General features: G+C 40.4%; 1 protein-coding gene across 1 annotated transcript; it reads left to right on the top strand.

Annotated features, from left to right (window-relative positions):
- Positions 1-1093: 1093 nt before the first annotated feature.
- On the top strand, positions 1094-22864 carry HK3 (hexokinase 3). The gene is made up of 19 exons (XM_053464618.1): positions 1094-1200; positions 2175-2243; positions 5640-5802; positions 10966-11108; positions 11641-11760; positions 12006-12101; positions 13123-13222; positions 14128-14311; positions 15724-15879; positions 15972-16205; positions 16886-17190; positions 17276-17424; positions 18102-18221; positions 18772-18867; positions 18959-19058; positions 19334-19517; positions 20589-20744; positions 20976-21209; positions 22549-22864. The coding sequence occupies exons 2-19, from the start codon at positions 2187-2189 to the stop codon at positions 22682-22684; spliced, it is 2733 nt and encodes a 910-aa protein (XP_053320593.1). The 5' UTR covers positions 1094-1200; positions 2175-2186; the 3' UTR covers positions 22685-22864.
- The last annotated feature ends 1808 nt before the right edge of the window (positions 22865-24672 follow it).

Consider the following 24672-nt stretch of genomic DNA (forward strand, 5'->3'; position numbering starts at 1 on the left):
TGCTTACTGTGGCATAGGGTCACTATTAGGTTATTAAACACTCTAAGCCCCCCAAAAAAGTGTTTGGCATTTCTAATACCAAATAATGAAAAGAACAATTATGCAGACACTAAGGAATACTTATTGCCATAAGATGCCCAGACACAAAACAAGGTAGTCATGTCTCGAGAATATGCAACGAGACTCTGTGGCAGGAGGTGAAATCAGGACCCAGTTCCTGCCCGCCAAACTATTCAAAATCAACCTTGATGCTAAACATAAATACATGTCTGATAGAGAGCCTTGTAAGATCTGTGTAACCTTTCTGGTCATTTGTTTGCTTTTGAGTAGATTTGTGATATATAAACCTGGCAGTAAGTTTCCAGGGCCATACAGTGTTTGCACTCTTCCAGGGGTTTTCATACCTCAAATGAGCTGATTCGTTACGGCAGTGCCAATGAAGTCCCCTCCTCCATAGACTTTCATTAGTCACAATGTCAGTCTAGGTGATTAACACTGAGTCATTCCTTTACCTCAAATCAGCATATTAAGCAATCAGGGTATTTTTCTGGTAGATTGTGCTATGTTTTTAGTGTGATACTTGTAATAACAAAATAGGGAGAGTTTCCCTATAAATACACTGTTTTGTGTAGCTGGTTGCACAGAAAACGAGTATTGCCATAGTGGCCCCAGAAACAAAAAAAAGTCACATTATGTGTTCATAATCCTGATAGTCTTGTAACGGATGGTAGTTCCTATGTATAAATCCAAATGCGCTACTTGATGTATTAATTCTTATCTCCCTTCAACATGGCTATGTGTGTGCGTATTCTGTATATTCCCGATGCAGTGCAGTACAGTGTGTATATGCTATATGAGGTACAGAGAGATAGATGTGAGTGTGTTTTCCCATGAGCAGGACCCTGTGTGCATGTGGGGGATGCTATTACTGTGTGTGCTTGTCTAGCTCCTGTGCGGTTAGTGTACTGCAGGATGTGTTACAATTTTGCTCAGGAGTTACCAACAATACAGTACAAGTTGCCTAACTCTTTGGGATGGTTCCTGCTTTCTGGTGCCAAGAAGAGGGCGTTGGTAAATAATAATGTACGGGAGGAAGAAATGTCATTGTGTGGAGGGAGTGTGTTTGAGAGTTAAGACTGAGAGTTTGAGAGAGAGGCACATACTGCAGTGTTCGTACCTGGGGACTGTTTCCTATCGTAGGTATGTATAACATTGACACAATGTACGTACATCACTGCTGTCATTTGTTTTCCTCGAATATACTTCAGCTCATACATTGATGTTACTTAATGAATTTCTCTTTCTGGTAAAGATTATTTGGTTTTTGACTGTAATTTTGTATTTTTGCTGCCACCCTTTGCAGTGGCAGATTATCCATTAGGCACACTAGGCACATGCCTAGGGGTCCTGAAATCTGGGGTAGGGGCCCTTGTATGCTAATGACCTGCAAGCACACAATTCGTGACAAAGCAATTACCGCACTTTGCCGGCTACCGTGGCCGGGAGGTGGTAGTATGTGTGTGCCTGGTGGCTCCCGAGGGGGGCTGCTCATAAAAATTAAATAGCACATAGAAATCATAAATGCGAAAAAGATTGTGAAAGTGTATACTTATGTACGTTTATGTCAATTTACAGAATTTACAGGAAGGTTGTTAAAATTGCTTATTTCCTACAGTTTATTGTAGAGGTGTAGGTATTAATTAGCAGCGTCATCTCGGTATTGAATAGCTGCCACAAAAGTACGCAATGAAACAATTTACACCAGGGAGTTATTGGTTGTTTAATTCTTTTTGTTTGTGGAATCTTTACTAATGCAGTCGCATCTTCATGGAATACGTGTCCAGTAACACGTCTACAAACTGTTCAGCCTGACAAAACTTTTGACGCTGGGAAGTTAACTTCCTTGTGAGAGTGTGATGCCCCAGAATGTATCATCGACCCGTTATACGATAAAGTATTACACTTCTAAACAGTAATAAACCCTGTGACTTTATGGGGAAGTCCGTAATCATATATTTCTACACTGTTTCTCACTGCGCTAGCAACACTTCCCCTTTTAGTTTTCAGGTTTATTTTGCTGGGTTTTTTTTTAACTCTTATTCCATTATCATCTCTTTGTTTTCTATTATCTTGCTGCTGTTTCTCTACTCATCCTGCATCTTTGGCTTTTCCAGAAACATCACGCAATGGCGAACTCGCATCTGGGAGTGAAGGAAGATGTATGGTGTATCGCAGATAAAGAGGTGCGTAAGACGTTACCATATGTCACCGTGTCTGGGAAAATGTTAGTGGTGATATGTAGTGCTGCGGGGTAAAGGGCATAAATAGAATGTTTGTAATGCAGTTATTATGTAGATATCCATCTTCCAGTTTTTGGATACTTGGGTGGCTCCTGGGGTCCACTGTGTCCGCCGTGTACCCCATACATGGCACTGAAAAGGTTAATCACTTTTAAAACATTTTGCAAACTTGCTTCCAGTTTCTGTAGCAGTTAGATATCAATGTCTGCTTTTGTGGCAGATGACAGTAAGGTTGTCCCAGCAGTATGATAATGATGACTGGACTGATCACAAGAAGGGTAAAATGTTATTTAAGTAGTCTTTAACTGTGAAAAAATATGTACACCTTATAACAGTAGAATGGAAATAAAACTATAAATCTTAAGATAATTTAAATTGTATTATTATAAAAATGTGTGACATCTCCATGATACCCTATACTGAAAAGGAATCATGCATGTGGCAATCACATTCGGCAGCCACAAAACAGATTTTTATCACGTATGTATAGGAGCTTTAATCACCTGTCTTGTTGCCTTTGCATGGAGTTGGGGCTGCTGATGGACATTCTGGCCCCTGGGTAAGGATCTGCGTTTGGGAGTGAGAGGCTAGAACGGAGCGGCAAACACGTGTAGCTTGGCGTCCATTCCCTATGGCTGGGGGGATTTTTTGGAGGAAGCGTTGGGTGGGCGTTTTGATTAAAGTTTGTGGTTATATATCGGTTCATTTGCAATGACATCATATTCTGGTGCTTTTAAACTGCAATGATGAATCTTCTTCTGAAGAATCCATTCTATATTTAAAATAACTTTTGGGAACTCAAAAAAAAAACTTCTGAGACAGGAACTCCCAAAAGAACTTAAAACAACTGTAGCACTTTATTTCACAACAGTAATACTTTTAGTATAAAATAATGGTTTGACAACTGCGTATCTGCTATGTGTATATGTGTATATTAGGTTTGATATGTTATACTAAAACATTAAGTAATTTTCCTATAGCCTTGTGCTAAACAATAGAGAGTCATGACACTTAATACTGCATGAAACTGCACACATTTACCACTTGGTGGAAGTCATCAGCATGTATAACTCACTCTGGTATTTCACTGCCTTGATGTTGCTCAACAATACAAGTGGTTTCTAAGTGGTTTAAGTTCTGCGTGGCTATATGTAGACACTTTAGTCTAAAACACTTTAGGTATATGTTATCGTTGGTTAGCATTCCTGCCCACCTCAGATATCATTACATTGAAAGGGGCGTATGTAGTAGTACCTATAAGTTAAAGTATGATACAGTCAGTGGTGGGATTCATTTTTTTTAGTAACCACTTCCGAGATTTCGTACTAAAAAATAAAAACCTCACACACACAGACTCAGGCAGTCTCTCTCACACATACACACACACTCAGGCAGTCTCTCACACACACACACACAGGCCGTCTCACACACACACAGACAGTCTCACACACACACACACACACACACACACACACACAGACTCAGGCAGTCTCTCTCACACACAGACTCAGGCAGTCGCTCACACATGCATACAGACTCAGGCAGTCGCTCTCTCTCTCACACACACACAGACTCAGACAGTCTCACGCACACAGAGGCTCAGGCAGTCTCTCTTTCTCACACACGCACACAGAGACTCAGGCAGTCTCTCTCAAACATGCACACAGAGACTCAGGCAGTCTCTCTCTCACACACGCACACAGAGACTCAGGCAGTCTCTCTCACACACGCACCCAGAGACTCAGGCAGTCTCTCTCACACACAGAGACTCCGGCAGTCTCTCTCACACACAGAGACTCAGGCAGTCTCTCTCACACACGCACCCAGAGACTCAGGCAGTCTCTCTCACACACAGAGACTCCGGCAGTCTCTCTCACACACAGAGACTCAGGCAGTCTCTCTCACACACAGAGACTCAGGCAGTCTCTCTCACACATAGAGACTCAGGCAGTCTCTCTCACACACAGAGACTCAGGCAGTCTCTCTCACACACAGAGACTCAGGCAGTCACACATAAATAAGTAAAATTTACTGTAAAAAATGCACTTTGAACAATTTCAAGCTGTTTAGCAAATATATATATAGATATGAAAAGCAGTTAATCAAAGTGTCCAATAGAAGTCTGGAAAAAGTATGCACTGGTGCTTTTTAGATAATTGATTGTGAATTGTTTATGTGACAAATGCTATTAATAAAACAAAGAGTAGATTTTTGTAAATCTACTTCTTGAATACAAGGTGAGAACTGCAAGAAACAATTTGACTCAAATTGGTATATGCCATTTTCACCCTTTTTTCAAAAAGTATTTTTTTTTACAAATCTATGATGCCTCCTTTGATGTTTTATCAATTGCATTTGTCACATTAAAAAAATCTCAAGCAATCATCTAAAAAGCACCAGTGCATACTTTTAATTAGCATGAATTAATCCCATTAATTAACTCTGTCCCCAGTTCCCCATAGGCATCTTTGTCACTAAACATGGGACTATGGGAAGCTATTTAGTGACAAAGATGCCTATAGGAAATTGGGGACAGAGTTTGCCTTTGCCCCCAGTCTCCCATTTCTCCCATCCTCCCACTGCCAAGCATGCCCCCAGTTACTTCAACTTACCTGACCGAAGACCCCAATGTGCACTCTGTTGGATTCCCGCTGCTGCTGCCGGCGGCTCCACCCATCCTCCTCACTGAACGGGGCTGGCACCGCCCACAAAGGTCATTGAGCAGCGCTGGTGCTGCCCACGAAAGTTATTGAGCGTGCCGGCTGACTCACTTCTATTTTGAATCGACAGGGGTGGTATTTTAAGAAGCCGTCCCGTTGATCCGAAATAGAATTGATTCAGCTGGCCAGCGCGACTCAGTGACCTTCGTGGGCGGCACCAGCGCTGCTTCTCGGTGACAGCCCAGTTCAGAGGGAAAGGAGGATCCAAGTCCCCTGCAACGGCGCGGGGGATCTGGCCTAAAACCAATTATAGGCTGCACAACCACTTTAAGGGGGGGTGAGTGCGGCCTATAATAGGGTAATTAAGAAGCGGTTTGCGCTCAATCCCACCACTGAATACAGTCCATGTACCTTTGGTTTTCTTTTATTTCAGTATCCAATGTCTTGTGCTTAGAAAACAGGATGAGAAAAGTGATAAAAAAAAAAAAAGCTTATGTAACTTGGACACACACACACACACATATATATATATATTAGAGCTTGCATAGGATGAGATTATTTCTTCTGAATATGCTAATCTTTTTTGATGGTTATGTCACCCAAAAACAATAACTGAATGAACAAATAGATGAAAGTAGAGCTAGACACTGTTTCTCAACATCTGTTCTGCTCTATACAGCTGGAGCACTGCCTGCAGCCGTTCCATCTGACACAGGCACAGCTGGAGCAGGTGAGAGACCTAATGTTGGACAACATGGAACGTGGACTGATGAAAAAGCCAGAGAAGCCATCTACACTTAAAATGCTGCCCACTTATGTACGCTCAACCCCAGATGGAACAGGTACGTAAACACGCCAGAGACATATTTGTCACATAGAATGTTCTCCATAGCTGCGGCACACTTAGCGGAAGTGAAAGAGTGGCCGAGATACAGAGGATAGGGTGGATCTGAAATAAACAGATTTAATAGATTAGCCGTTTGAATATTAAGTCCTGGAAAATTGTGAATAGACCCCAGAGGTGCTTCTTAATATGAAGTGTTTGGACTTAATTTTAGACGTGGCTGAATTGACATATGGCCAAGGGCAACCAAACCATTGCATTTTCCTTTTAGATAGTGAAGGCGTTTCCTCCATTTAGTAGAGTTATTGAAGTAGATCATACATAATATTGCAACAGGTGGTTGGCGTTTAGGTTTGTTCAGTCTGCAAAGTTGGCCTTGAAAGAACGTTAATGAAAACTCTGCGATGGATGCTCTTCAAAATGACAACCTCAGGGTTACTCTCAGGTCATTTTGTCCCGTATAATCCCCTGGGAAGTATGCTCTGTGCGGAGATAAAGGGTGGAGTGTTAAACAACAGTAAGTGTGTTGGGTTACGGGGAAATTGTAGTCTACCTCAATATGAAAAGGAAACATTGTGCAACATATTTCTGGTAAACCTGTCATTTCTGATTAGCTGCATTGTGTAATCGACTGCATGAAAGTATTGTGAGAGCTTCATAGTGTGTACTTTTCTGGAAAATAGATCATCCCTCATGGCCTTCATCGTTTTCCCCTGCTTGGCTATGCCCACCCATGCAGCACTAACATGGTGCTTTACTATGGGGGGGCTTTTAGTAAGCGGTTCCAGAATTCTTCAGGGTCATAGCGAATAAATCTGTGACCTTATTTTAGTGCATACGAGTGTGAAACAATTCTTACACTGGAGCTATTGCTATGTTCAGAAAGGAATGATGTAGTGTACTTTCTTGTTCAATGCCGTTTCCAGTTTACCGAAAATTAAAGGGACAATCCAGCCATCAAATGCACTTTAATGCACACGATGGCTGTGCATCAGCTTTAAACGAATCCCCCAATGTTATACTTATCCAGACATATATACATACACAAAATCCACATCATCCATATGTACATGAGAACTTCTGTCGATTAATCATCAAGAGATTTGCACGATGAATCCTTCCCATTAAGGTGTTCCCTGGGGAGGAGGGTTGTGGCAGCATTAGAATGCAGGGTGAATTCAGGACAGGGAAGCAATTATAACATAAGAGGTTTCTTATATAAGCCATTAAATTTACCTTTAAACTAATATGTTGTTGAAACAATTACAGCGATTGAAAAGGAAGAAGTGAAAGTATAGGGTGTTTTTGATTGTATTGATTGTAAAAGTGTTTGGGAAATGTTTGTTCATATGCTTGTTTTACAGAAGTAGCTTCTAATAAAATAAATGGTAATTATAATCAAAGTTAAAATCTGTCCGGTGAGTATCAACGTAGGGCTGGGTGGAACTTGACTGGATTAGACTGTGATTAGAGTGTGATTGAGGAAGGAAACGGTTAAAAGGCAGGGTGAGGGTGCTGGTTGCCCAGGGACTGATAATAAGCCATTTGGATGGGCTGTGCTGATTAGAAGGATTGAGGAATGGATCCTCGTGTTTGATTAGTGCAGCTTTATTTTGTCTCAGTGTAAGTGTGATGAATCGTGTTTTACCCGGTATTGGTGCATTTATTGATTCCTTTGGGGGTCTGCTCGCTAAAGGGAGATTTGTGGCTTTAACTTTGCTATGTGTTCTAAAGCTCCAATCCCAGGGTGTTTCTGCTGTAGGGAGAGCTTGGCTAGCCCTTTATAACTTGTAGTAAAAGCACTGAGGTTTCTTTATTCTCTTTATGTATCAAACTATACATTAGGCAGGGCTCTTCTAACTGGAGGTACCTGCCAGTGTGGGCCCTTTTTATAATGAGTAGTGAAGTGAAGGAGATGAAACTGCAACTCACCTGCAACGTCTCCTTTTCATGAATAAACCCCTCTATAGTGATAAACCCCTGTAACACGAAGGATTTAACGATATAGTGCTGTGTGTATATATATATGTGTGTGTGTGTGTGTGTGTGTGTGTATATATATATATATATATATATATATATATATATATATATATATATATATATATATATATATATATATAATATATACTAATAAGGAATCCAGGTACATACATACAGCCTAATGCTGTTATTGACATGAGGTGTATGTAAACATTTCATTTTATGACTGGGGGTCTTTACCGTTATCTCGGGGGAGCTCCTTTTTGAACAGATATCTTTAAGTCTTGTGTATTTGTAAGGACAAGTTTAAAGATTGCTGTACGAAGACATAATCTGCATATGATTACTGTGGATTGATAAGGGTTAATGCGGATCTTCTAGTGTGCTTGTTCTATCATTCTTGTGGTCATTTTATTTAATCTGGTTCAGGATTAGAATACATCAACAGATTTAGCAATTTATAGCAATTGCAGTTTTAACATAATTGTTTGGTAGTAGGTAGTTGCTATTGTTGTGCATTGTTTTGTGTACCAATTATGCAGCTGTGTACTTATCAAATCTCTTATTTCCCTCTGGTCCATCATTACCAGTAGGGTTATGCAATAAATAATATATATCGTTGCTACTAATTACTTTAACACCAGATGCAGTTTAAATCAATACGTTTTCATCTAATGGTGCGGATATGTTTTGTCACTTAACTTGGGAAGTAATGCTCTGTATTTTCTTTCTTTTTTTTTATGGGGGTGGGGTGTTATCATTAGCTTAATGGTTATGTAACCACATCTGTCACCTGTATGTGCTGTCATCAGGGGTGGCTGACCTCTTCAAATTAACTGCTGTAATGAGCATATGTACACCTGATGCACCCTTTTAATTAGCTGCTAATAATAATTTATTTTGGAAATTCCATACCCCCGCTCTCCATAGTAATGACCTGAAACCTTGTTCTCTCGCTCCTCCATCCAAGCATCCAGCCTCCATCCATCCAGCCTCACTCTCTCCTCTCCAATGCTCCCCATCAGCATACTTGCACACTATAAAAGGGCCTTCTTTATCTTTGAATATGTATGCTGTGGTCCTGGGTTTGCACTAGTATTAATGAGGTCTGTCCACTAAAAGTGGAGTCGACAAGAAGGTTTTTGTTTCACCTCCTTGACTTCACTATACACTATGGAGCTCCAACCCCATTGAGCTTCTGCTGCATGAAGCCTGGATGGCCCTCGGTAATGTGTAGTTAAAACTGTGATAGTTCTTATGTATTGAACTATGCATTATATAGAGCCAGCTGAGCCCTTCATACTGGAGAAGCTTACTAGTGTTGGCCCTTCATAATGAATAGTAAATTGAGGTGGATGGAACCACAACACTCCTGCAAGCTATCCTGCCATGTCTGTCTATTGTGAATACACCCAATTGATTCCATTGAAAAACACTCCTGAAGCTCTTGTTAGTCTTATAAACACCACGACCTTTTAGAATGGGAGTTATACCACACATACACACGGTCTCACTTTTTCATTTGAAATCCACAATCCGTTGTTCTGTTAGAGAAGTACTTCTGTTCTCTCCATGAGCAGATGCCTGCTTTATCAGCACTGCATATGTGCATAGATAATCGCACATGGCAAAGCCAAATACATTTTTGTTTTGTTCCAATTAATCAAGATTTTTTTTTTCTTTCTATTTTCCTATGGCAATTGCGCGAATAGCCAGAAATCTGTAAACACTAAACGAATGTGGACTGGTACGGTATCGGTCATACATTATTATTTTAATCCTGTGACCACATTTTTTTGTCTGTTTTTAAGTCTGGTAGCTTTTCAGTACTGTATGACATTAAACTATTTAGCATAATGTTTCCTTTGTGGCTTAATATACCCACACCTAGTCTACGCGCGGAGGATGCTTCATATGAACGAACTGGCCTAGAGTGGTAGGGAATATACGTTTCCCTAATTCCGCTGTGAGAAAATAATAACAGGAGGAAATTAACTCCCCTGCAAATTATAGGTTAGACCTCGTGCGTCTGATTTGTATGAATGTCTGTTGTGTACTTAGAAGCAGCTGTTAATTATTATACACTTGAATTTTTTTCCCCCAGAATTCCGCTACCTTTTCTCTGCTTCCTTCAGGGGGATGCAGAATATGGCAAATTTCATGTTAAAACTATTGCTGGCTTCTTGGATCCTCTGAGCCAATACTCATATTGTATGCAGCAGGGGCAAAACTAGAAACCACAGGGCCCTGATGTGAAAACTGCTCTGCCCCCCCTACTTCACAAAGCAACATGTCCCACAGGGACAGCTTTGCCCCTAAACTGCTTCTCTGTGCCATCTTTGTCCCCAAACAGCTTGTCTCTGCTAACTTTGCCCCCCAAACAGCTTGCCACTCTCTCACTCTGTCTCTTACTCCCTTAGCAACTCTCTCATTCTCTCCCTCACAATTCTCTCACACCCCCATTCTGTCATCTTTACCCCCTTACATTCCTGTGGTCACATAACCCCAGTGTATTCCCACTTCCATGAATGAGTGTCTTGGATGGCTAGTATCACTTGCACCCAAATGGGTAGACAAGTGGGATAAGGGACCCTCGAGTGGTGGGCACAGTCGCAAATGCGACCCCTGTGACCATGATTGTTACGCCCCTGGTATGTAGTGCTCTATGTAACTAGTTAATATGGTAACACACATGTTGAATCATCTCTGTGTAATGAACATTTGAAACGGAAGCATCAGAGTGCCCCTGTCCCTCCCCAGAGGGGGGAGGTTTAAAGGCAAAATGGTACTACCTTGACAATAATTTTAAGTGCATTTTAGATTGGTTCAGTAGGACTTCATTAGATTCCTACTAGTAGCTAGCGACTTACATTAGTTTCCTGAGCAGTCCTCTAAGATGCTACAACATCAACATTTTCTCCTTTCCTTGCTGAACAATAAAACCAGGGTGTTAACAGCTTTGATGTCAGGTGTATCATATCCTCCTGAACAGTTGCTCTTAGGTTGTTCTCTCTGTGAATTGATGAACTGTTCTGTAAAGCTTGCTGTGTTCTATGGTTAATAAAGTGTTCATTTGGATGCTGGTGTCTACATTAGACTGGTATTAAAATGTCTAAAATGTATACAAACTTTTTTTTTTTTTAACCTAGTTTCATGATTCTTCCTGGTTCCTCTGCAGAAAAAGGTCACTTCTTGGTTTTGGACCTTGGTGGGGCCAAGTTCCGAATCATTGAAGTGAAGCTGGACGGATCTCGAAGAGTGGAAATGGACAGTGAAGTATATGCCATACCTGAAGATATCATGCTTGGCACAGGTCAACAGGTAAATGCTGGCATTTGCTAACAAAAAACACACCAAGCTCATACTTTTCATGTGAACTGTAGTCAAACACGCTAACAATGGTTACTGTTTGCTTAGCATTCCTGATTTGCCTTGTTTGGTTTTTAGACTGCGTTGTTAGATGTAGGCTGGGTCTGTTCAGTTGGCTGCAATCTAAGCAGTTCATTCCACAAACGCTTAAGTCTCAAAAACTTGAATTTAATACCAAAAAGCCAGGAGTACAGTCCGACTGCAATTGATTCTGAACACGTACACATTTTGGTGAAAGTCATCATCAACCACATTTATTAATATATATATTTTTTAAAATTTATATAATTTGACTTTGGAAACTCTCTGTGCAAAGAGGTAAACACTATAGAAAATAAAATATATTAATCTGTCTGAAAACAGCCAACTAGCTTAGTCTAGTGTAATTATTCTGCTAGACCGTTGTGTCTATATGTAGTTTTTTTTTTTCTTTATCTGAATGTTGAATATACTTTATTATTTATTGGATGCAATGTCTCTACAGCTATTCGACCATGTTGCTGAATGCCTTGGTCGTTTTCTCCACCAAAGCAACCTCAATAAAAAAGTCTTGCCTCTTGGCTTCACGTTCTCTTTTCCATGTGTGCAGAGTCGCTTGGATAAGGTGAGACCTCTCCCCGATGGATATTTTCATTGCTTGCGTATGTATCTACAACTGACATAACTTATGTCGGAAACTTATGTCTGGGTGTGCATGGGTATGAGTAGATGGAAAATGCCTATATAATAAGAAGTAAAATGCAGAGATGACAGATGAAACACATTAGTGTTAGGCTTTCCTGCATAAGGGGTGTTCCATAAATGCATCTCCTGGTGCCATTGTCATTGAGTTGAATGTCCTTCTCTCAGAGTGTTCTGATCTCGTGGACGAAAGGATTTCACTGCACCGGAGTAGAGGGGGAGGATGTAGCACATCTGCTACAGGATGCCATTCGCAGACAAGGGGTGAGTGTCCAACTTCATGTGTGCAGAGAACTTATTTATTTGGACTCCTAGTCACATGAAACTGACTTTTCTGTTGCAGTGGTTACCAAACAGAAAACTGGTAATCAGACCATCAGATAATGAATTAATATTTGACTCCATCCATTCTGTCTTGAAATGTCTTGCGGTCCAAAAAGCAGATACTGCTTTGTAGACTCGTGTTTTTGTTTTCAGCCAAACTTTATTTTGAACGAAAATTGGCTGTTTCACGCGTAAGACTCAACAAGAACGAGGGCGATCTCTGGCGAAACTGACAAAATGAACTGCAAAAGTTCCGAAAAGGAACAAACATTAGATCTATAAGTGTAACTTGTCAGTAGCAGCAGTTACAGACTGATGGGAGTTGGAGTGTGAGATAATGCTCATTGCTCACCTACCGTACCGCAAGTTAATTAATAGTTTATTTTAGTGCAGAAAATGTACTGTTGTGGGGTTGATTGGAGACTACTACTGTAGTGTATTACAGGGGCTGTCGCAGACACTTTTCCCCTGTTCATGAGTAGAGTTTATTTGATTAACACAGTTGGCCATTTAAGATACTAGCCAAACCTGTAATTTGTGGACAAGCTCATTTTTAAACTTTCTAGTATATCTATCATATTGGTGACAATATAATATATAATATTGGGGGAAATCCAGTCCTGCTCCACGAGCCTGCATGTTCCTATCATCTGCCTGCCAGGCCTGGCTCTGCTGCTGCACCTCTTTGACCGTCCTTACTCTAGTTTTTTTTTTTTTTTTTTTTTTTTTTTTTTATTTCTATAATGAAAGGAGAGTCCAGAAGGTGTCAGGGACGTCCTCCTTGGAGGAGGAATTGGTAAATACATAAAAATGGTTGCCTAACGTGATTGTCTACTGCTTTGCTATTCGTTCCTATTGTAACTATCATCTGGTTGACGCATACAGATTTCTGCTCATTGACTGGATCTATTTTGAATGTTTGTTTGTCTCTTAATCAATGTTTTGTTACTTTTCCTTTTAGGATTATAATGTTGATGTAATTGCTGTTGTTAATGATACAGTAGGGACGATGATGAGCTGTGGGTTCGAAGACCACAGCTGTGAAGTTGGCCTTATAGTAGGTGGGTATAAAGAGATGCATATCCCCATTAGTGCCACCAGGTATGTAATATATGATTAGCAAAGCAGACCCAGGCTGGCAACCATATATCTCGTTCTTCCCCCTGCCAACAGAAGGCTTGCATGTTTAACTTCACATGCAAGACTTTGTTAAAGAGACACTACAGACATTAATGTCAAATGCATTTGCCCCTTTCCCCACCCCAGCTATATGCCCTACATGAGATGTATTCAGCCGAGTGTACTCCCTTCCATACACAGCACACGTGAAAAGTCTTCCCGTTGATTTCAATGGGAGCACTTTCCTGCCACTGATTGACTGCTTAAATGTAATCAGTGACAGGGCTACTCCAATTGGTTGCCACTGATCATAGAAGAATGGCTGCTATTTTAGTCTGGTACATGGTATTTTTGTGGTGTTTGGAAGAATTCCTATAAACTAAGTACTCTGAGTACTTTAACACATGCATTCTTCTATAGTAAGGTTGACTGGGGCATTAGACTGTCGCTTTTTTAAAGAAGGCGGCCTGATTTTTACCAGTAAAGGAATTGCTGCTACATGGTGACATATTGATTTGCTGCTTCGCCAACTATTTAAGTTTTAATAAATGAATTACTGCTGTGAGGGTGGCTATTCCTTGCTAACTGCCCTCACCACCTCTAAAGAGAACAACTTCACATTTTACTCTAATATTATATAAAGGTGTGTACGGTTTGCCCCAAACCAGTTATCTGTGAATTGTGCCACTTAAGCTAAGGAAAATAAATACAGGTTTCCCTATGGTACAGAGTAAATTGCTTTTTTTGGTTTTAAGCTATACAAAAACTAAAAAAAAATGCATCCAAACTCCCAGGACAGCTAACCCTCAACAACCACTTTTTTATTTTTCATTTTAAACTCTTGTAGGAACTGGTACCAACGTCTGTTACATGGAGGAGATGGGAAATGTTGAGTCTGTGGAAGGGGACGAAGGAAAAATGTGCATCAACACAGAGTGGGGTGCCCTTGGAGACGATGGTAGACTAAGTCACATTCAGACAGATTTTGATCGGCAGGTGGATACCGAATCCTTCGCTCCTGGGAAGCAAAGGTAACAGAGGCCTGCTTTTATATGTTGCCCCCCCAATCCAGAATCAGCCTGTTTTAAGCTGCCAAAACCTGCGGGTTAATATTTTGTAACGTTTTATTTCACACCTGTGCTGCCTGCTCCCGAGTCACTGGCTTTTAGTAAGAATCCGTGCATGGAACCAGCAGCTTATGGTAGCTTCTCAGGAACCCACAAAGGGACACTAACTAACTGTGGAGTCCAGTTGCAGAAAATGTACACCCTTGTAAACAAACCAGTAGTAGGATTAACCTTAGTGGCCACAAATCGCAGTGTGAGGAGGCACAGAGACCGGTCCAGAGGCACAGTACAGAATGATAAGCCATAACTGTAGTCAGATTTATGGGCAGGTGCATAGTTTTGTATTTGTGTAAACGGGCATAAAATAAATACCAGAACAACCCACGTGGCAAGCTCAACAGGCAAGGCGTACATGCCAGGAAAAGATTTAACTAGCTTACTTAACAGGTGACAGGTACAGGTCAGCAGAATGGCTACAGGTGTGTACAGCCAGCAATACAGGAGAACGAGCAGGTGGCAACAGTAAAATGAAACAGTGACACCGCTTAAGTGGCAGGCTGAACAGAGAATCTGCTTGTGATTGTAAAGTCCCAAGCACGACCATGGCAAGCAGTATGCACCCCTGGGACCCATGTGGGGGAGAGCTCACCAAGCAATATGTGCCACCTTTGCCCCAACAGCTTATCAATGCTCCCAAACAGCCTGCCTGTGCCTTCTTTACTCCAGCTTGTCGGTGCCCCCCAAACTGCTTATCTGTGTCATCATCTTTGCCCCTTGACCCCCCCCATCATACATTATGGCACACGTATGTAAACACACAAATTTACACACGCTAACACACTCTCTCACGCCACTTACACATCAATCCTCACACACTTATACATAGACATTCACTTGTGAGCCTTTTCTGAACAGTTTTGAAACGGCACAAGGAGACCGGAAGTGGCTTCAGGGGTCGTCCCCGGACCCCCTAGCTGTGACTGCAACCTTGTAGTTAATCGACTGAATCGATTGTTAGATCAGCTTAATTATTCGGGGGTAAGGAAAATATTAAATATTTAATATTTAACATGACAACATTGATTAACCTTTCCTTGCAATCATTTCAATAAATCATATCAACATTATTTTTTATGCAGCCCTAGATGTACCTGTTGTGCTTGCATGCCTTGGATAGAATATTTGGGTTATGGGAGGGAAAAAAATAACTTTAAGTTGCTGGTAATTGATGCTGGTGGCCTTTTTTCACATCCGTTAAGTGGGCCATGGATCTGTTGTGAATGAGCACATTATATCAGCCCAATGTATTTTATCAACAAAACAAATTTTAGCAAGTTAAATAAATATACCTTTTTCACATTTCTCTCTCCATACAGTTTTGATAAAATGGTGAGTGGAATGTATATGGGAGAGGTTGTACGGATCGTGCTTGTGAAGCTGGCCAGACAAGGACTTCTATTTGATGGTGTCATAACATCAGACCTGCTCTCCAAGGGGAGTATTAAGACAAAACATGTTTCGGAAATTGAAGAGTGAGTGTTCATCCTATTTATTCTTGCCATTGTTAACTCTGTGAAGCTTCTTTAATTCAGTGCTAATTGCCCTTGTACGTCTCCTTGCACAGTGACCACACCGGTTTGGAGGCTGCACGGAACATCTTGACTTTGCTGGGGCTTAGCCCAAGTGACCAGGACTGCTTGAAAGTGCAGTGTGTTTGCAGTGCCGTCTCAACAAGGTCTGCCAGCCTTTGTGCTGCCGCACTTGCTGCAGTGGCCTCCCGCATACAACGTAACCGTCAAAATACTCAAGACCAAGTCACCGTTGGAGTGGATGGATCAGTGTACAAGATGCACCCAAAGTAAGCTTTTCTAGCTTGGTCTGTGCTCTGCGCTTAATGTTGTATTGGTTTACATAAAAATAAGATGCTTGTATTCAACAAATGCTGATGTGAGGAAGGGTATTAATGCTGTGGTGGTACAAAATCACACAGTGTGTCTGTGTCTGGCACAGTGAGAGTGACTGTTCTAATTGGGTTCCTTGTAGTAACTTTAGAGGCAGGGTTAAGGCTGGTTCTGAAGCAGGCTAGCTGATTGTGGACCTTCCAGTGGTACAGTCGCTTCTTTTAAGTGATGCCACATATTCACATATACACTCTGATGCACGGAACCCTTTAGGCTGGTTCAACTGCGTGCCGGGGGCGGCTTTTTTGTCATTAATGTCCTGTTGTCTGGTACGTTACCAAGTGGAGAAACTAAAAATTTTGTAAAATGTGTATGTTGCAACAGATGACATTTATTTGGCAGCTGTTTTTACTGATCACTGGCTTGAGGTACATTATTTAGTTGAATATGTGTGGTTTGAAAATTTTATTTTAGTCTGGAGAGTCTAGAAACTCAAGTCACATCTTAATAAGAAAAATGGATATAGCAATGTTGGTCCAAAAGAAGCTGGGAGTCTTTATCATTCCATATTTATTGCCAGTCATTGCCTGAAAGGCTTTCCCTTGAAAGCTTTTTATTTATTTATTTATTTTTTTAGGTTTAGCGAGCGTCTCCGTTTGACATTGCAGACGTTAGCTCCTGCATGTGATGTTAAGTTCCTCTTATCGGAGGATGGAAGCGGGAAGGGCACTGCTATAGTCACAGCAGTGGCTCAGCGTCTCGCTGCTCAGCGGCATCATATCGATGAAGTTCTTAACCCTTTTAAGTTGTGCCAGGAGAGGTTGAAAGAAGTTCAAAGCATGATGCGTACGGAAATGGAGATCGGACTACGGAAAGAGACCCAGCCAAGTGCTACTGTGAAGATGCTTCCCACGTATGTGAGAGCTACTCCTGATGGGACAGGTATGTTAATGTAGTAGTGGTAGTAGTAATATAAAAAATTAAGACCTTCTTTCATAGTGTAAGTCTGGCCTGTTTGTCCTTGCAGAACGTGGAGATTTCTTGGCGTTGGACCTTGGTGGGACAAATTTCCGCGTTTTGTTTGTACACATTGGAAGAAAAGAAGAGGGAGGTGTGCAAATTGTGAGCAAGACCTTCTCTTTGTCTCAGGAAGTAATACAAGGAACAGGCGAGGAGGTATGTGTGCACTCTCCTAATGTAGTAAACTGTCGAGGGCTCGTTGTTTATAGTTACATGTGTCTGGTCCTAAACCGTCATTGCCGCATCATTGTGTATTATTGCAGAGTTGCTGAAAAATACAACCTCAAATGAGCTTTTGTGGACCTTGTAAATAACGACTATTACTTGAAAAGTATTTGTACTATATAACAAACCACTGGTTTTATGAAGATCACATGTTTATTGTAGAATCTATACTTTATGTTCTCTAATGCTTTATAGATTCAGACAGATGCTGTGATCGATAAACCAAGGACAGCTCTGGAGTTTTTGTTAGGTGGCCCTAAGTAAAAGATTTACTGGAGCCCCATGTTTAACAAAAAATAATGCTTAAAATGAACGCAATCTGTATTACCACTATTTTGTAGGAAACAAAAATAGTTTTTTATGAGAAATCTGTGTCTCTCCTGTATATGACTCTGCCATCCATATCCACAGGGCTCATTAGACCATTGTCTCAGATTCATCTGTTTTTATATTGAAGCAACTCGCCTGGTATAAAAATGTTCTACTTTCCCTGTCTAAATTGTTTTTAGGTTTTTTTTTTTTTTTTTATATAAACCATTTTGAAATGAAATTGAGATACAAGTGCATATGAAACCATTCTTACTGTGACTGTCTTCTTGCTTTTCAAGTTGTTTGATCATATAGTGGACTGCATCTCAGAGTTCCAAAAAGAGAATAATCTCTGCGGGAGAAGACTGCCTCTTGGCTTCACCTTCTCATTTCCCTGTAAACAGACCAGCCTTGACCAGGTAAAGAACTCTTGATGTGTCACTCTGTAAATACTTTGTGGCAAATGCTCTGAAAAATACCCCTCGTCTTATAATCAGACCTCAAATAGAGTGCTGCAGGGGACCTGGATCCTCCTCTCTGGCTGCCCCCGCTGCTGCCAGCACTTCTGCCAGAACTTCTATGACGGAGCACCGGAGGTTGTCAATGCACATTGTGCAGACGTCCCCCGGCTTCCAGAGAGGAGGATCCCCCACAGCGCTGCAGGAGACCTGGATCCTTCTCTCTGGCAGCCGGTAAACATCTGGGGCAGGTTGGCAACTATAAGGAAATAAAAACAAAAATTACATTTTTTCCAATCATTGTTTTTATTAAATATGAAGAATTGTTTACATGTGAATTAATATTTACTAGTAAAACTTTTTTTCTTATAAGGTAGTCTTATATTCAGGCCTTTTTTTTTAATTATTTTTTTATTAATATTAAAATTTGGGGGGGGGTCGTCTTTTATAATCGGGGTTGTCTTATAATTGAGCAAATACAGTATTTTTATTATTTTTTTTTGTAATACAGGGCATCCTGATTACCTGGACTAAGGGCTTCAGTGCATCTGGGTGTGTAGGAGAAGATGTGGTCAGACTTCTTAGAGAGGCTGCCATCCGGAAAAAAGTATGTATTGTTTTATCCCCCCCCCCCCATTAGTACTTATGTGTGCTGGTCCATTATTTTTTCTTAACCATTATGTGTTTATTTTTTTCAGAACTATGATCTATTTGTTGTTGCCTTGGTGAACGACACAGTAGGGACAATGATGTCCTGTGGATATGATGATTCGGCCTGTGAGGTTGGGCTTATTGTAGGTAAGGTCCTAGCTAGCGGACGGGCCATAAAACCATAACCTTAATCCGTGGACAAGCTCTTTACTTAAGAGCTGATTGCTATCATGCATAATAGATCATAAGTAGTTATCCAACCGATTCACCCTCAACCACCCTTGCCACTTGCCACTGCCAAAAATACCAGCGGTAAAAACGGAAAAAGCTAATTATGGATGCTTTGTTCTACTTGATGGGAGTAATAGAGTAAAATCTTAGCCTGTCCGCTTGTGAACTGAAGCATAGTTTTTCATTTGTAGGCACAGGAACCAATGCTTGTTACATGGAAGAGATGAAGAATGTGGAGGTATTGGAAGGGAGAGACGGAAAAATGTGTGTTAATATGGAATGGGGGGCCTTTGGAGATAATGATTGCCTTGATGATGTCACCACAAGCTTTGATCGTGATGTTGATCAGTTCTCCATCAACCCTGGAAAACAAAGGTAGGGTTGTATGGCTCCTGGGCCAAGAACCAATTACATTTTGTTGGAAACTGTTAAAACCTTTTGGTTTTCTGTAATTGGTCCTCTTTCATATGTTTAATCAAACAAACATTAGCCAGTTTTAAATCTTCAATTGATTAATCGCATAACACGCATTTTTAAGGTAGCTTTTTCCGTTTCCATGGAAACAGCTGTCTGTGACCATTGGCAAGCATTCTCTGGAAAAAAAGAAAAAAATGATTTCACGCAAAGTAGAAAAAAAACGGTTTGGCATTTAGCAACATAAGAATTATGTTTCTAATAGTGTTAAATTCAGGTGGAGTGCCACCTTTTAACTGAGCACTCCCATCCCGAGTGCTTAACATTCTTTAGCCGTGTGCGTTACTGAGCCTTTGTGTGTTGTATCTTCCTAGGGACTGCATGGTCTCAGGTGACATACACATTGGGGATTTCTTGCATATGTATAACGGTTGCGAGAAGACTTGTCTTCAGCAGATAACCTGCACATAGTATATTAGAACAAGTCAGGATGCCGTGCCAAACATTTGTCCTGAGGGTGGGCCATTACTGCCAGCTACGTTCAGGGAATTGGCTTATTGTATTTTCATTATTCTAATGATTGGTGCAGTTATAACTAGATTTACACGTAGCGGCCATTACTTTAAATCATGTAGCTGTCATTCGAGATTATTCAAAATGAGTTTCACCTCTAATTGTTTTAGTGAAGTATCAGATATGCCAGTGGGTTATATATTGAAGACATTCTCTGCTCATACTGTATCATTACTACGGCAATGTGGAGGAACCAAAGCATTCTGAAAGAACATTTAAGTGCAATGGGATATATAGCTAGTTATCACACTTTGTGCCAAGTTGTTCTCCACATTCGTCTGGAAATAAAAATTCAGGTCTCCAATTTTTTGGAAAACTGAGTTGTGTTCCTTGAATGACATAAGGCATTCGCTTTTTAACCATGATGGGGAAACTTGAACTTGCCCTGTAAAAGATGATGAATGTTGCTTTTGTTATTGAATAAAGACTAATCCTTTACATGTACCACCTCCATTCCAGATATGAGAAAATGATCAGTGGAATGTATCTTGGAGAAATTGTGCGCCAGATTCTCATTGTCCTCACTGAATCAGGAATCTTATTCGGTGGCAAAATTTCAGAGAGGTTACAGACAAGAGACATCTTCCCAACCAAGTTTCTTTCACTCATTGAGAGGCAAGTCTATTTTTCTCCTGTAGCTGTGTGTCGGGGGTGGGGTGGGGGGTGTTTGCTCTTTTTATGTAAAATAAGAAGTTGTCCATGTGGCTCCTAAGCCCTTTACTAAAGCTGGTTCTTCAGTGTTACCTTTTGTGCCAGTGGACCTTTTGTGCACAAAGTGGTTGTCTGTGTATACAGTTTGAACCCAGCTGGGAATTCAGTTGCTCATTACTTGTTCAACCTCTACAGTGATACGTTGGGCCTGGTCCAAGTTAGGTCGATCTTGAGTGACCTAGGCTTGCGCAGTACGTGTGATGACACCGTCTTGGTGAAGGAAGTGTGTACGATTGTGTCAAGAAGAGCAGCGCAGCTGTGTGCTGCAGGCATCGCTGCTGTGGTGGAGAAGATCAGAGAAAATCGGGGCGCGGACAGTCTGAAAGTTACTGTAGGAGTGGATGGCACACTATACAAGCTACATCCCCAGTAAGTTTAATATATTGTCTCCCTTAGGGGAATAATTAGGAATAACAATAAAACTGACTTTCATTATATAATATTGTTGTCACCCAACAAGTCCCTCTCCACAGCTTGCCATAATATCTCCTGAAGAAAAGTACAGCCATATGGGACAGTGTAACTCCCCCCCCCCCCGTTTCTTCTTTTCTAGAGAATATTTGTAGAATAAGTGAATCAGTGTTCTGAAGTCATAAAACTCACAACATATGTATAAAGACAGTTGAAAATATATTTAGAAGTTTAAGTCTCTGTAACCACATCCCCTAAACTTTACTGGAACCATGAGAATTTTAGCTTCCCCACTTGATAAATTTCAGTAAAACATGCAAAATCCACACTCCTGATCTGCATTGGTAGATTATCACTGCTACTAATCACTGTGTCTATATACAACATTATATGTTGTGGAAAAAATGCCACTATACTTTAGGCTGTTCTATATTTCTTTTGTTAGAAGTAAGTATTTTGTATTGCATAATATGTACTGTATAAGAGAAGCATTTTATATTAATTACGTGTTTGTGTGTACACATGTACATATAAAAATAGTGTGTGTATGTATGTATGTGTATATGTATGTATATATATATATATATATATATATATATATATATATATATATATAATGAATCAACACAATTTTATTAAAAAATGGATTTTTTGACCAGGCAGTAACAGATCTGTCTGACAATATTTTTTTTTACAAAGGAATGTAGCTGACAACCACTTTGTTAGACTTGGAACAGAACAGCGAGATTGTCAAGTGGTCTTCAGCTTCCTAGTACTCCACTGGGTAACATGGCATTTGAGAGGCGGCTCTTTATCCTTATGTTCTCTAACTTTGGACGCATGCTTAGAATTTGATAGTCCAAAAAAAAAAAAACCTGACACCGGCTGAAGTGTGAACTGCATACTGGTTCACAGATTTAAAACTCTTCTAGGGCATTAACAAAATAAGACCTGCGCAACATAATAAGAAATATTAAAAACAAATATCAAGAAAAAGAGAAATTGTCAGATTACTAAATCTGGACATGTTTCAAACACTGAATTATCTGTAGCAGTTCCTTAAGGGCAGTTCTGGGGCAAAGAGGGAAAAGAGTAATCGCTGTAGCCGTCAACAGAAGGTTACTACTTCAACCGGTTTTTAGCAAAGCTTTTACTTTTACATAACCTCCCAGAAAATGGTAAGTTTTAAACTAGTGGAGGGCATATATTAGTGTTAAAATGCTGATTTTCAGTATTCTAGAGAATGGCAGTTTTTATTGTATGCCAGTGATATTAATATGGTATCTCTTTGCCGCAGCTTTGCAGGTGTCGTACACAAGACCGTGAAGAGTTTGGCTCCGCAGTGTGATGTCTCCTTCCTCCGATCAGATGATGGCTCTGGCAAAGGTGCCGCTCTCATTACTGCTGTGGCTTGCCGTATCGCTGGGGCTTAGGCACGAGCAGTTTTACAAGGGCCTCACTCCGCACAAGTGAGGAGTTCCATTCAACAAATTTAAATTGAACGCGGGTTACTGAGCTATGATGCGGGTTGTAAAAAGTTGTCTTATTAAGCTGATTTATAAGAATCCTATTTATTAGGAATGTTTCTACATATTAAAATATTTTTGCATCAACATTTGAGTTGTCGGTCTTAAAACCTTAAACCAGTATGTAAATCGCTTAAACATGCCTTTTTTATTGAGATTCTGCAGCTTGCAGGACACCACACGTGATCGTTATAGTCCTTTGCGCCAAAACTTCTGTTATTCCGCAGGAGTCCTGAACCTCGCCTGTAGGCCTAGAAAGAAGCTCATGATTGTCCCATTTCATTGACTTACGCCGACCCTGTGGTATGAATCTTGAGTCGCATCGCTCAGCAGCATGAAACTACTAACTATATCTGAATTCCATTAATGCAGCAAAACAACGTGCGTAAACATGTTTGCTGTGGAGGGCTATCGATAGAGGCTAAAACAGAAATTTTTGGAATGCTGCAAATCTGCAGCAGGGTGTACTTCTCGTACATTAGCATACTTACCCTTCCAACTGCCAAGCCCATCAGACTACTAAATGTCTCTGAAATGGTGTATTCTTGCACGGTTTTAGTGGTCCAGGTGAGTTACGGGGGTAAAGTTCCTATTTTTTCTTCCTGCACTTTAGGATGTACTATGCTGTCCTTAAAACATCTGGGTAGATCACATTAGCAAGCCTGGGGGCAGATGTGCATAACTAGAGGCAGGTTCGCAAATAAAAGGAAATAAAACCAAGAAATGTATTTTTCTCAATCCTAGTTTTTATTAAGTATAAAAAAAATAGTTTACATGTAAGTTTACTGTAAAACTTTTTTTCCTTTAGGGTAGTCTTTATCTTAAGGCTTTTTTTCTAAATTAATCAAATTTTAGGGGGGCATCTTATCAAGCAAATACGGTATGTAAAAATGGTGTCCTGGAACATGGCCGATGTGGTCAGCCGGCTGGTACACCTTCTGGTAGGCCTCACTGGAAGGAACAAAGAGAGGAGTAGAAACCCACCCACGAGGGACCATCCATGCTAGACCTCTGACCCCTGTGCTGGCTGATCACACGTTACAAAATGGTAATGGCAAATTAAATTACAGATTATATCAATTGCATATAGACTCCAGTGATCATATCATCAGAGGTACAGTCTGGATGCAAGAAAGAACCCAGAGGTCTATACTACTCATCAAAAAGAAATCACCCAAGCATCCCCAGTAGGCTTCATTCTAGAAATATAGTAATGAAAAAACTTATCGCCCAAACAATAATTAGACAAAAACGTGTAGTACGTAAAGGGCCTTTCAGCTTTTGAAGATATTTAAAAAAACAAAACAAAACAAAAAAAAACCTATGTATCTAGAGGTATTTGCAGGGGAATGTTACTGAACATAAATTGAGGGTTATGCAGCAGTGGCATCTAACCTATGAATGTGAATTTTATTTATTTTTTTATCTATTTTTCACATATTCATAACAAATGATGTACTATACATATGAAAATGTAACCAATGATCATCAAATCCCTCTATGACCTTTAAAAACAATATGATTTTTGTGGGTACACTAGCAACAAACAAAATATTATGGTTAAACATATGGTGAAAATTTCAAAAATAGCCAGTCTTTGGGTGTAAAAACGCCTTAATTTAAGAGACTTAATTTAAAGGCAGTTGCCTTGCTTTTACACTTTAACCATTGAAGCCCCATCTGTATGGAGGATGCTGCTTATTGGCGAATGCCCAAAAAGCAGGGATCTGTTCATAAAGCAGATGGCTTAATATGGTTGCCTGCTAACACCGTAACTAGCGTAGTGATGGGTTATTTGGGTTGTAATCCATGGAACCAGGTACACCAAAGACGTAACAAATTGTGTCATCGCTATGTAAATATATTTGTTTATTGTGTAATTATAGAATTGAACG

This window comes from Spea bombifrons, chromosome 4 (assembly GCF_027358695.1).
Source record: "Spea bombifrons isolate aSpeBom1 chromosome 4, aSpeBom1.2.pri, whole genome shotgun sequence".
Classification (NCBI taxonomy): Eukaryota; Metazoa; Chordata; class Amphibia; order Anura; family Pelobatidae; genus Spea; species Spea bombifrons.

Coding starts and splice junctions, on each gene's coding strand:
- HK3 (XM_053464618.1), top strand. CDS start 2,187: ATGGCGAACTCGCATCTGGGAGTGAAGGAAGATGTATGGTGTATCGCA. Junction 11,109..11,640: donor TGCTTGGCACAGGTCAACAG/GTAAATGCTGGC, acceptor ATGTCTCTACAG/CTATTCGACCATGTTGCTGA. Junction 21,210..22,548: donor CTATACAAGCTACATCCCCA/GTAAGTTTAATA, acceptor TCTTTGCCGCAG/CTTTGCAGGTGTCGTACACA.